This window comes from Struthio camelus, chromosome 3 (genome assembly GCF_040807025.1).
Source record: "Struthio camelus isolate bStrCam1 chromosome 3, bStrCam1.hap1, whole genome shotgun sequence".
NCBI lineage: Eukaryota > Metazoa > Chordata > Aves > Struthioniformes > Struthionidae > Struthio > Struthio camelus.
The window spans coordinates 15,950,530-15,964,372 of record NC_090944.1 but is presented as its reverse complement, the minus strand read 5'-3'; the positions used below and the strand labels follow the sequence as shown (position 1 = coordinate 15,964,372).

The following is a 13,843-nucleotide window of genomic DNA, read 5'->3' as shown; positions in this document are numbered from 1 at the left end:
TTTAGAGAATACCTGCGAGGATTTTACTGGAGAAGAGATTTGAGAGTAGGAAAGATCATTTTTAATGTGATATTGAAGAGGTTTTTGTAACTGAGAATTACAAGGTCTCAGAATAAAGCCCACTTGGAAGCAAGTGATCCTAACGCCCGTGTAGTTAGTAGGAGAAGAAATGTCACAAAAAGTGTAGCAAAGTAAACGTCCTCGCGCAAACCACCAAACTCAGCGTTCAAGGGTTTTGTGATCTAGTTTGCTCAAGGTCAGGCCTCCCTGCTAAGATGGGAATAATTTATGTGTGAAGGTGACGAGATTATCAGAGAAAGGCTAAATGGGTCGACTTCAAGCTATAGCAGATTGCGTTGGTCACATATTTCTCCGAGTCAATAGCGGCGCAACGATACCGTTCAGCCTTCCTCGCGGCGAGCAGCTTCGGCGAGCGCGGCCTCCCAGGCACAGCGCCCAGGGCAAACGCTTGCAAAAATTTCCACCAGGTGGGAGAAATAATCCCCATCCAGTTTGGGTTGCGGACATCTTAATGCGGACACCTGCAATTTGGGCAGCCGAATCGCTCAGGCGGCTCTGTCAAGTGCATCGACTGGGTCTCAGTTAAGTATAATGTGAGTTTACACATGGCTGCCTGGCAAGTAGATACTTGCGTGTATATATATATATACCGACTTAGGCAGTTGAATCTACAGCTGAATCTCACCCCAAATGTTTGGGCAGTTAAGGTAAGGTAAGTCAGACGTTTTCCCCCTGCTTTTAGGAAGCCCACCTGTGAATGCAGGCTCCCTGAAGACACCGCCGGCCAGCGCAGCCACTAACGTCCGTGCTAGTGGAATAGGTGCCTTGAAGCCAGGCCGTGCAGCAGCTCTCAGAAATCACTGCTCCCCGCTATCCCCCATGACTTGCCAGAAATCCCGTCCCCGTGCAGTTGTTCCCAGCAGTTGCTGGCACGGGTAAGGCCACCCCAGCTGTGCAAGGCACCACAGCGGCGTCGGGCTGCGTTACCAGCCTGCCATGAGTTTGTGGATCCTCAGCTGGAGCAAAACCGAGCAGCTCCAGCAGCTGTGCTGAGGTTTGAATCAGCTGCAGAGTCGCTCCTGAAGGCGTTCGAGAAACTTCTCGAGCATTTTAAGCGATCAGTCCGTTAGATTTTTGCATAATGGCGTATGTCTTCGAGGAGCTGAGGCATGGCCTCCCTTTCCTGTGAGTAGGTAGCTGCTGGTCCGAGGCCTGAAAGGGACATTAATATTCCCTGCATCACCCGGGCGCGTGGTGCAGGTTGCCGAACGGCAGAAAGTGATTCCCAGCAAAGATGCGCCACGTGTTGCTCCTGCTCCGGTCAGCGCACGCAGCCGAGCAGTGAGAAGAAAACGCACCCCGAGTTGCAGGCGCACACTGCGACTCCAAGAACGGGAGGGTTTTGTCCGCACAATTTTTGCAAAACGCCCTGCGCAGGTATTCGGCTGTCTTAACGAAAAGCAGGAATAGCTGCAGTAGACATTTGCTAGACGCGTGAGGAACGAGGGAAGGAGAAGGGCGCACAAATAACAGATGGTGAGAAGGTTGAAATGCTTTGCAGTACTTATTCCGGTCTTAAGCGAAAAGGATAATAGTAACAGGATATTTAATACAATCGTAGCTAACAGAGCCAGGAAGCCATCATACGGGAGAATCGCAAAGGAAAAGGCGGCTGATTGCCTAAATCACTTGAATGGTCTTAGCTCAGTAAGGCTAAATGAAATTCGCCCTCGACTCCAGCCCGGGTGCCAGGAGCCGCTGGTTTACAAACGCCCCTCCTGACTTGTGGAGCCACCGGGGTGACACATACTCTTCAAGTCCCTGGGTAAAAAACCCAGGGCGGTTACACGTACCCTAAGCGTCGGCAGCGATCAGCCCGACGCCGAGCGCGCTGCTCCGCGCTGGTTGCGCGGGGGGAAGAGCGGCAGCGAGACGTGACACCGGTTTTGAGATGTGACATTACCTCCTGAGCTGCTGGAGGGGAGGAAAGCGGTCTAATTATTATTCCCCTTCAAAACAAGCCCTGAGCTCAGACAAAGGAGGTGAGATGGGGCTGGGGGCGAGACAGAATCGCCTTTTCGCACGTATCTAATTACAAAAAAGGTGGGCGAGAGAGGGAGTTTGCCGTATTAAGGCAGCCTGGGTGTATTTTACAACTTGGTTTAAACCGCCCTTTGGCCGCTCTTTCTGCTTCACCAGCAGCCCTTCGCGGGGATTAACCTCCCCGGCGGGGGGTTGTCCGGCTCCTCTCCGATATCCCCCGCGACCTTGCTCCCACCTCCCAGTTGCCCATTTCGTCTTGGCTCCCTCCTCGGGGTGAACGCCTCCGACCTGCTGAAAAAAGGCGCTTCCTGCAGCCGGAGCTTTGCCACCCACTGCCGTATGTACGTCCGCCGCTGCCGTTTAGCGGCGCTGGGAGAGCTGCAGCCGAGGTGGACGGGGCGCCGGGGTGCGGGGCCAGCCCACGGGCTGTCACCGAGCTCGTCCCGCCGCCAGGGGAGGCCCCGCACATTCCTGCCGGAGGGCGAAACCCTGGCTTGTCCTCCCGAACGAGCCGGTTTTCCAGTTTGGGGGGGGGGGAAACGCTACCGTTCTCTGAAAAATGTGTTAACACCAAACGCGCTCTGCTTGCTGCGCGCCCTTCGCTCGCGGGCCGTTTGCGGGCGCTTCTTGCGTTTCTTCCCGAGGCCCCTGTGAATTTCCCGTCTCTCCGCTTTCCGCTGCGTTCTGCGCTGGGTTGTGGGCTAAGCAATTACATGTAAAACGAATAACGTGCGGACGGACTCTTGGTTTCTCGATTGCCGCTTTCTCTCTGGGGGTTTTGTTCTCCTTTAAGCCACGCTCAGTGACAGACAGCTTCATTTGCTCAGATGTCCTTTGCCCTCCAAGGTTTAATGTATTTATTTAGAAGATGAAACTTTACTGTCAGTATTTGTATAGCACCCTCTGGAGTCCGACTGCTCCCAAATCCAGAAGCGCATGATTTGTTTCAGCAACAAATAAACCCTATTAATTAAAAGATTTTAGCAAACCGGCTGGTATTATTCAGTCTCTGCCATAGCAGTTGTTGAAATCCGCTCTCCTTGTCAGCTTTTGTTTCACATTTAAAATGCCAGAAAATACTTTTTTCTTTTTTCTTATTCCCTTTTTTTGTTTCTTTTTTTCTTTCTTTTTGTTACAGTAGAACAGCCAGTCTCACGTTCCCAGGTTAATTCAGGGAACCGGAAAGCTTACTGCACGTCTCCGGTGCATAAGGCGTCTTATTCACGCACGAGTCCAGGATGAGCTCTTATTTCAAAAACCCCCGAACAAGAGCTGCCATCTCCTGAATATTATTTTATTTCCCCGCGGGGCCAAAGCGAGGGTGGCAAGGGCCGCAGCGCCTCGGTCCTGCCCATCGAGCCTGGCGGTGCCAATCCAGCCTGCGTGCTGCCAAATTTCGGCGCCGCGGGCAGCCGCCGGGTGGGAGGACGGGGTGCAGTGCCGGAGGCGGGGATGCCGAGCGGCCGAGAGTTCACGCGTTACTATTTTTTCCCCCCCGCCGCAGTACGCCGCAGAGCTGCTGGCGGTGGTGCGCCTGCCCTTCATCCATCCCAGCTACCTGCTCAACGTCGTCGACAACGAGGAGTTGATAAAGTCGTCGGAGGCCTGCCGGGACCTCGTGAACGAAGCCAAGCGTTATCACATGCTGCCGCACGCCCGCCAGGAGATGCAGACGCCGCGCACCCGGCCCCGGCTCTCGGCAGGTAAAGCTGAAACGCCCCGGCCGGTGGCCGCTGGGGCCTGCCCGGCCCGGGGTGGTCATGCACAGGCTCCTGAAACTAGATTTAGAAGGAGCCCAGTGTGGCGGAATTTAGGAATTTCGCTTTGGCGGGTCGCTGAGACATCCTCCCGTGAGCCTGAGGACATCCCCTCTTTGCCTCAGTTTCTCCAGCTGCAAAGTAGGTGAATAAACAATATTTGCTTTTTTGCCGCTCGGGCTCTTGCAGGCAGCAGCTGATGAATATTCATAAAACATCTTCGCTTTCACAGCCCTGTGTAAATGTATTATTTTTATACCGTGAGTCTTAGAGCACCAGTTCAGGCTGCGTGCTGCCTCCCAAGCGAACGGCTCGCGCGTATCTATTCCCTTTTCAAAACCCCAGCAGCTAGGGGGGACAGTATCACTTCAAGGAGTTGCGCGTCAGAGGAACGTACGCGTTTTCCTTTTTGGAAAAAATACATTAAAAACAACAAAAAAAAAAGCAAATGCCCAAGAAAGAGTCGGATGAAATACTTGCTGCCCTCGGCTGCCAGTAACGCGGACGCGGTACGGAGACGGCGTAGCAAATTCCGGCGTTCGCCGCTGCTGGAGTCTCATCAAGGCACCTTTCAGACGATGAAGTGTCGAGGACTTTCCATAGCAATCTACCCTAAAAAAGTCTTTTCATTGAAGGTGGCTAATGGTGTGATGTTTGAAGGGATTTTTGAAAAGTGCTTATTTTATGTGTATAAAATTGTAGGTGTGATACAAACCGTTTGCCGAAGCTTGTTGATGGGGGCAGAGTGATTCTCTCAGGGTAAGAGAGGGTGATTATAGTTTTTTAGGTCAGAGTCTAATTATGTAGCAGCGTGCTATTTTGCATATCAGCGGGGCACAAAACACCCTTCGTGGGCCCGCTGCTGCCTGTCACGTGCCCTCTGGAGGTCGTTGATTATAATCAAGTTATGTCCTGCACAGGTGATTAGATTTTCCAGTGTGTCGCAAAAATAATGATCTCTTGCTACTGCAAAATATTTATGTAAAACTGCGCAGACCTTTAATAACTCGTAAGAGAATAACCTTGTTTGAATGACACTGAAATACTAAAACAAAAAAATGAGGAATGACAATAATGAATAGTTTTGAAGAGGCCTTTCCCGGTGCTGCAGTTCCCAGTTTCTTGGCCCAGCGATCTCGTGACCGGGCTTGGGACCCCTCTGACACGCTCATCTATCGCAAACTTATCTCTACGTTGGGATCACTTCCACTGCGGAGATTCGCTCAAGCTGGTGGCCTCCCGCTCCGGCTTGTCACCCTACCTCTCCCCGGCAAGAAATTGCAGCGGGCCTCACAATTGCTGCAGAAAGATTTTAACATTTCTGCTAAGTGCTGAATGTGACATATCTCCAGCGCTGCACCCCAGCATGCTGTGGGTTTGCTCGTGCCCAGAGACATCTCGGTTGGTAGCCAGGGCAGGGACTCCTAGCACAGTACAAGCCTGGTCCATGCCTTGGACACGGGTAATCTGCATCTGGGAAACCTCGTTCCTCTCGGAAAAAGCATGAAAAATCCCTGAAAAACAATCTCTTAGTGGAGGGGAGAGGAAAAACAAGGCTGAAGAAATGTAACTGTAGCCCAAATCTGCTCCAGACGTGAGTTGTTAACGTGAAAATACCTTCTTCCGGTTAAAGTCCAGGCATGCTTTACCTGGATAATTATCAAACCCCAGTGCTATCCCAGTCCATAGTAAAATTCCCGTTTTCTTCAGTGGAACGAGAATTTGGCAAGTGAGGTCTCGCCCAAAGACTCTTGAAGACAAGAGACATTTTTACATGAAAAGAGCTTTTCATTTTGTTTCCCCTCAGCTCAGTTTTGCCCAGATGGCATCCTCCCTCCCGAGTTATCCCCAGGACGTTCATAGTGCAGCTCCTCACCCCCGCTTACCCTCTACCCACGTTCTGCCTTTTTCCCACCCTTCCTGGTTGGATTGCAGAGTCTAAACCAGATTTTTATGCCTTTTATTAGAAGTGTTTTGCCTGCAGAGTGTTTTTTTTGTGATTGAGCGGTGTCACTTATTTTGGCTGTTATTTTGCCTGATTGAATCCTAGGTGTGGCTGAGGTGATCGTCTTAGTTGGGGGCCGTCAGATGATCGGCATGAATCAGCGGGCCTTAACAGCGGTCACCTGCTTAAACCCTCAAAACAACAAGTGGTACCCGTTGGCCAGCCTGCCCTTCTACGATCGGGAGTTTTTCAGTGTGGTTAGCGCGGGAGACAACATCTATCTCTCAGGTACGTAGCAAACCGCACAGGTGGGAGAAAGGTTTCCACCTTGCCAGGGAGACACCACAAGGCAGGCAGGACACGGGGCAGTTTTACCCAGTTGCTGTTGGGGGAAAAAAAAGATAAAGCATGTAACAAACAGCAAAAAAATACAGGAGCAGGAAGGGGCTGGAGAAGGGCAGAGAGATTTCCCTGCTTTTACCCTTCTCCATCTTTCTGCAGCCATAGTGCTCTCGCAAAAGCAGCCAGCAGCAATGTTTTGCAGTCGCAACGTGGAGAAAATAGGTCTGACAACCATCAGGCCTATAAAGAGGCTTCACTGCCATAGTAACACAATTTAAAATATTGGCTGTAGTTGAGTCTAAATGGTGGGTTATGGTATTTGAGACAGAAAGGCTGAACTGTTGAATATGTGACCTACACTTACAGTATTTGCTTACAAGAGCGTTCACGTTTTGTGCTTGTTGTTGAAGCATCTCTTTTGACAGTAGTCGCTAGCCCTATAATCTTCTTAGTTGCAATGAAACTGAGACCACAGTCCTTAAAAAAGGCTTTAACTCCCAAAGTAGCTGCCTACGACTTGTGCCTGTGGGATAAAAGTGTGTCTGTGCATTTGCAGTCTTGTGGTACCCCTCCTCTTGGCTGGAGGGGAAGAAGCAAGTCTTCAGCAGGCAGCATAAAGATGCTCTCATGGCAGCTGAGGACAGGACTGGTGATGGAAGAGGAGTGAGCGTGGGGCGTACGGACACATCTGGGCCGAGGACGTAGCCGGGGGACACACAGGCTGGCACGGCCACGGGACGCCCGGCAGTGCTGGGAAGGGGTCGCAGCTCTTGCTTTTCCCTTACCTGGTTCCCCCTCTCTGTTTGCTGCGGTGAATTGCTGCCCATGGTGTTAAATTCCACTAACACAGCATAGAGGCCCTACAGATTGCTTAGAAAATATTTTGTGACGTTTTTGCCCACGATTGTTTTGCTCCTGGAGGAAAGGCCTTCTGTGGAGGCTTTGGTGAGATGCTGACTTTTAGTTACTCTTAGCTGAGGCACTTCCCAATATGTAAAGCCATTTTGGACTGTGCCTTGCCTGCTAACAAAAGCCAAGGAGACCACAAATCCAAGGCTTATTCTAGCTTTCTGCCCTGGTTCTGGATGAGCAAGCTTTGGTGCTGGATGCTAGAATATGGGTGTTGGAAGTGCTGCCTGGTTTCACCAGAAACCTAGCGGAGTATCTGTGGATGTTTTGCTTTGCTCAGACTTACAAGACACAGGGAAAAAAGGGGGAGAGTGAATGAAAATGGGAATGAACTGAAGCTACTGCACCCCACGCTGCAGGGCAGAGGCTTGCATTGCAAAATACTGAGGAGGGAGCCTGGTTTTGTCATTAAAGCACAGAACCGAGAATCTAGTTTCTTTTCCTGGCTCGACCACTGACTCCTAGTGTGGTCTCAGATAAATCATTTCATCTCTTTGGGCTTCAAAATGAGGGTTGTAAGACACCCACTTAGTAGCTACACTGGAAGCTTCAGTCAGAAGTATAAAAATGGCCAGTATAAATGTTTTACTTGAGCATCTTAAATGCTTCTACAGGAGCTGTACAGCTGCTTCTTCCCTTTACCAGCAAACCAAAAGAAATAAGAAATTCATACCTGCAAATTAAGAGTTGAACCTGCAGTGCAAGCGCTTGCTTTATTCTAAACATGTATGTGTTGCCTCAGTCCATCCCTGCATTGAGCCTCCTAGATTTCAGACTGGCCTATGTCTCGCGAGCCAAGATGGGCTCTGCCTCCTGACACCTTCTAGCACGTGCTGCAGTAATTTAATAGCCTGGAGGTTATTTATGAACATCGGAAACATCCCCTTGTGTACATGTCCCTCTTAGTGTGACATCTTGATTTCCTCATGTCATCTCATTTAAAAAAAAAAAAAAAAAAGCCTTTGGGACGCATGAATAAATGACACAGCTATGCATCATCGGAACAGATGCTCGGTATTGAGGGTGATTTATTTTAATTAGTCGAATGTCATTTGAAGAGTTTTTACTTTGTAACTGGCTTTGATTGCTGCACGCAAAGCTGCTCTCGTTCCAAGATCTCACGTAATTCTCCCCTTCTCTTTCCTCCTCCCCGCGGCCGGCGCCAGGTGGCATGGAGTCGGGCGTCACGCTCGCCGATGTCTGGTGTTACATGTCCTTGCTCGATAACTGGAACCTCGTGTCCCGGATGACAGTCCCCAGGTGTCGACACAACAGCCTGGTGTACGATGGGAAAATTTATACCATTGGAGGGGTTGGCGTGGCTGGCAACGTTGACCACGTGGAAAGGTAAAAGGGGGAAAAATCGTGCAGTTTGCTGTGGCTTTGAAGCTATGCCACGTTAAAGGACACTTTTGCTTTTAAATGTCAGGTCAAATGTACTGCATGTGCTAAAATAAGCTTTTATAACAGCTAAGAAAGGAGGAAAATATGCAGTGGGGGTGGGGGATGTTTTTTGGTTTTTTGGTTGTTTTTTTTTTTTTTTTAAAGCTTCAGTGAAAACCATTGTTTCAAAACCGAAGCAAAAAGCTGTCAGTTTGTTCGGTGGCTTGCTCGGGGGAGGGAAGAGCGAAATTAAGCTTCTTTGGACCCGTTACACAGATTACACACTGAACTAATAAACTTCCTTTGAATTTAGGACTGATGAAAGTCTTTACAGACTACAATCTTGTTTATTTTTTCTCCCATGCACTCTCCTGGTAAAGTGCCTCAGCCCTGCCGTGGCTGGCTGGACGGTCCTTCCTCACGGCGCTCTCGCCCTGGAGCTGGGACCTGCCCAGCTCCCAGTAAAGCAACCAAGGCATGGAGACAGTTTTGAATTCCTGGCTGAGAGGGGCTGAATAGAGACGGGAGAGAATGGAAACTTTTCATTTAAAAAAGAAGCTCAATATTAAAAAAAAAAAAAAAAAAAAAAGCAAACCTGTTCTCAAATGGAACTTAAGAAAAGGAAGGAACGCAAACACAAAAGAAACATTTTTGCAAAAGAGAACTCCAAAACCAACTCATTTCCTGTCAACCATAACATTTAGTAAAGGCCGTAATATTTTATGTGCTTATCAATGTTTTCGTTAAAAAATAGAAACCACTTTGAAGTGGAATATAAAAATATTCCATTCCAAAAAGATAAATACAACCCTAACCTCATCCAAACACGTACAGAAGTATTGTGACAATAGATTAGTGATACATTTTTGTGACATTTTTTCCTTTTAGTGAATCCGGCAGCCAAAAATGTGAGGTTTTTCCCTTTTCGTCAGTTTTAAGTGCTGGCTTCCTCAGCAAGATTGTGAAGCAGGCAGTTCCCAGTAAAAGTTACCTTAAACAGGGAATCCAAAAAGGGACATAGAATTATGAATGAAAGGCCCGCAAAAAAAAAAAAAGAAAAAAAGGAGTATTTGTAAAAAAGGTGGGATTAAAGATGCCTCCATTCTTTATTCCTGGATTTTGGCTTCGCAGCATTTATGTTCCATTTCTGCAGTATTTTTCAAGTATATGCACACAAATACAGAGGAGCAATAACTAAATTAAAAGAACTTCATTAATGTGCCCAAGCTAAACACTTGGGGAAATTAGGAAATGCCAAAAAATGAAGTGTCCTTCTGTATATTTACTTTTTGGTGCAATCTTGGATAGGGTAGGATATTCCTGTTGTGGGAATTAGTCACGGTTGTACGAGGAAGGAAGCACGTCTGCAGAGCTTTGCATTTGTTGCAGATTTGGAAAGCGCGCGGAGGATGCAGAGCGGCTCGTACCTTAGTGGGCCAGGAAGATCCCGCCCGGGGCTGGGTGCTCACCCTTGCCACGTATCCCTAGTTGTGTGTTCCTCTGTCTCCTCAAATTTGGCACTGATCTGCTTTGGAGATGGGCACCTAATAACAAACGAACCCTGGAAAGGATGCGTGCTGTGGGACAAGGCCGGCAGGCAGCCTCCCCACCGCCCAAATGCCGACCTGGCTCTGGTGGCGCTCTCAGCGAGGCCGGGGAATGCCGGCAGCCAAGAGGGAATAGCAGGGAACGCAACATGGGAGCGTTGTTCCCCTTTCTACCCTGCGGTGACTGTGGGCACCACCCCGGGACTTTGCTTTGGAGAAAGTTGCACCGTTTAGTGGATTTGCATTTTTTTTTTTTTCTGATTTCCGAAGATGTTTGTCCTGTAATTTAAGTCAGGCCTTTTTTTTCTGTGAACGTGGGAAAGAGGGGGCCCGTAAAAGAGATGCAGTCTTTCATCCTGCCCCTTGATGAGGAGGAATGGCTAATGCTATCCCAGATAGGTGACTTGATAGACGGTGTTTTCCTTTCAAAATTATTTCTTATTATTTCTATGTATTTCTATTTCTTATTATTTCTTTTTGTTTTTCCCAGAGCCCCTATTTCTTTCTCCACTCTGATTCTTGCGTTCTCTCTTCAGCAAAGCATCCAAAGCGTTGGCCAGCTGCACAAGTCCCAGGTCAAGCAAAGTTGCCCCCTCTCTTTCCCCATCGTCTGTCACCCAAGATCAAGCCCTTCTCACAAGTGGCGCTGCGGCAGCCGGGCCCTGGGCATACGCTGCCCATCTCGGTGAGAGCAGCTGTGCTAGTTTTCGTTTCAACAAGCCCGTCAAGAGACTTTTTTGAGGGCGAGTGGTAGATATCCTCCCTATCGCTTCAGCGCACGCTGTCTCTACCACAATAAGGATGTCTCGTCGTGGGGATTTGTTAAACCCATGGTTATAATTAATCCGCTATTGTCTATGAAGCGACTTGTGCGAAGCGGCAATGGAAAAAGTGCACCATGACCTCTTTTGGGTTATGCCAAGAAATGTGAGAGGTTTTTTTTAAATGTTTTCTCTTCTGTTCTTTGTATTAAAATGACAGTGGGGAATTGCAGAAGCAAAACTTGTCATTGCTTAAGCTGTGCATGTTTTTGGAAAGGATGTTTCAGGAGTCTGTTGTTAGAAATGCAGGTGAGAGAAAGATAACCTGAGCAAACTCACGCTTTTTCAGGCCAAAGCATTTCCCAGTTGGAGCAGCCAGTTAATTTGGGGTGCACATTTCTCTTTGAATACTGTGCTATAGTTTTGGATGGGACACTGAGATACTGTCCGACAGGAGGGAGGAAAAACCCACTTCCCACCAGTGTGCAGGCCCAGAGTGCGGAGGCTGCAGTCTCTCACCAAAACAGGTCTCTGAAGACAGAGGAAATAACATTTTTCTCCCAGTTTCATTCTTGTTCTCCACCTGTTTTGGCTGGAATTTTTGGAATATTCCATCCTAAATGGAATCCTAAAATTTGACAAAGATGTTTTTGTTTCTGTCTTTCGTTAAACAGATAACGTCAGGCCATCTTAACTACCTGCCATTACCTGACTGCACCTGCTACATCTACTGCACTATTGCAAAGCATTAAAGCAGATAGGGACCTTTGGATTCCTAATGATTTATGGGATTAGCTCCCGTGCTCCTTCATCTGTGCTTTCAGTTGTGTCATTGCAGCTGAAGGGTGCAGCCTCCAGAAGAAATTCTGGTGCCACTTGAATCAGTGGGTGTTTTCCCATCAACTTCAGTGGAACTGAGATTTTGACCCTTTATCTGCCATTTGTCGGTAAAGAGACAGTAAAATTCTATTTTGGCAGAGAATATTACGGGCCTATAATAAACAGACAGGTAGGAGTAATTCATTACTCACGTTAAAACAATATATAGTGCCAGACTGGCTGAATTATAAGTCCATTCTTGTGAATATACATGGATATACATTTGAGGAGAGTTATGTTTTTGGAATGAATATTTAGGGAAATAACAGAGCGGCTGCAGCTCTCAATCAAGCCCCTCTGGCAAGTTGCTGTGTGACAAGAAGCGAGTCATTAGGTATCAGGCGAGAGCGTATTACACTTTCTGTCTCCTTCTGAGATATGAGAGGAGTTAGGAGGCGGAGAAATGAAGTGGATCAACGAACTAGGGTTTTAGATAATGGATGGGCCTTGTAATATATGCAATTTGAGAGCCTAAAAGACTGCGTATGCTGACAAGAGAATGTATGTGACTGAAAGTGTGGAAATGTGGGTGCTTTGTGGTTATTATCTGTCTGAAGGACAGAAGGAGATGAATCCCCTTGACCTGACAGCACTTCTACAATAGGGTTGTCTAAAATTGGGAGATTACTTGAGCTGGCAGTGTGTACTTGGAAGACGTTCTGAAAAAATGAAATGTAAAAGTAAGCTTTATAGGCATTATAAACTGCTTCAGAACCCGCTGTTTTATTGATGGCTTAAGAAAATTAAATGTATAGCCTTCTCCAGGAGTAGTTTATTAAGCTCCTCAGAAGAGTCAGAAGAAAATAAAAAAGGCAAAAGATAGGAAACCATAATATGATTTTAAACGTCATGTGAATCATCTGCAGAGCAGATCAATATGACTCTGTACAGCTGTATTTTAAATAGTAGCTTTCCTACAAACAATTAAATAATCTATAAGAAACTGAGGAGTGTTTGTCTCTAAGGTACTGACCACGATGTAAGGATTTTATAAATGTGAATAAACGAAGATACTCGTAAGGCTGTTTAACATGGAGAGAAATTAAGAGGCTGCTTTGGGGGAAGAAGTAGTGTTTTCAGGTACTTAAAGAGATCAAAAGTCAACAAGGCAGACAAGCAAATGAAGCAGCGTGAAGTGAAAGGTTTTTCTGCTGTAGATCTTGAGGTCATATGGAAAGAACAAGAAAGCAGGCACTAAACAAAATGAGTGAAGTAAGGGGAGGATCGTGCCCACAGATGAAATCGTAGCGCATCTGGAGAACTAGCAAGGTTACTTTTGAGTGTCCTCTCCTCAACCCCAGGCTATGTTTTCTGCCCAGAAAACGTTCTGTTCAGAACATTTGCTGGCCCTTGGGTGTATATATAACACATGAACCAGAGTACAGTGACTGCACAGGGTCAGGTGAGATGGCGCAGCTCGGTACATGTGACGGGAGAGGCCAGGACGCCTGGGTCTTGCACATGGTGAAAGCAGGGGCCTTGCCCGGCCACGGCCAGGGGCTGTGAGGACTGAGCTCAGAGCAAAGGCAGTTATGCGAGGGCCTTGCGTGAAAGTAGGTTTGAGTCCCTAGCACGCAAGGCCTGCAGAACTAGCCCGTCACGCCCAAGGGAGATGTCCTCGAGGTCACAAGCTCAGTAAATGAAAGCCCTTGTGGTGGACACAGCGGGGCTGGAAGGAGCAGTGGAGGAGAGGGAAGAAAAACCTTTGCTTGGATGGATGCCAGCTCCCATTAAGTCTTCATCTGCGGCTTCAAACAGGGGAATCAAATGTAAAGCTTGACTAATGGAAAGAGATCAAAATGATTAGTTTTCAAATCAGTTCCCTCCCTGCTGGCCCTAGGGTAGAGCTGGGTGTTAAAGGTGGCAGAAGATCCTCCTAGCACTAGTGGCGATGACAATGCCAGCGATGACACAAAAAATGGAAAGGCCAGAGTGTGGAGAGGTAAAGCAGTTGTCATTATTTCCTACCCCGGAAGGTTACAAAGATTCAACTTCATTCATTTTTGAACCAATTTAGTTAATCTGGTGCAAATCCCTGCGTGAACACATAAAGAGCTGACTTGAGATAAACCAAAATGATGGAAACCTGCCTTGCAGTGAGAGACTTAAGTAGCTTAGACTACTTAGTTTATCCCGTAGAAGGTTAAGAGGCGACTTTATTATTTTCTGCAAGTCCATACGTGGAGGAGAGATATTTGATAGCAGACAGCTTTACCATCTAACAGAAGAAAAACTTGCTATCCAGTGGGTGGGAGA

The 13,843-nt window shown here is 47.7% G+C and overlaps 1 protein-coding gene across 4 annotated transcripts in view; it reads left to right on the top strand.

The window, feature by feature from the left end:
* KLHL29 (kelch like family member 29) overlaps window positions 1-13,843 on the top strand; it is a 382,418-nt gene that overhangs the window by 343,857 nt on the left and 24,718 nt on the right. For all 4 annotated transcript variants that reach the window (XM_068937065.1, XM_068937066.1, XM_068937064.1 and 1 more), the window contains 3 exons: window positions 3,569-3,767; window positions 5,872-6,054; window positions 8,184-8,364. In XM_068937065.1, the coding sequence (XP_068793166.1) occupies window positions 3,569-3,767; window positions 5,872-6,054; window positions 8,184-8,364 (563 nt within the window). The remainder of the gene's footprint in view (window positions 1-3,568; window positions 3,768-5,871; window positions 6,055-8,183; window positions 8,365-13,843) is intronic.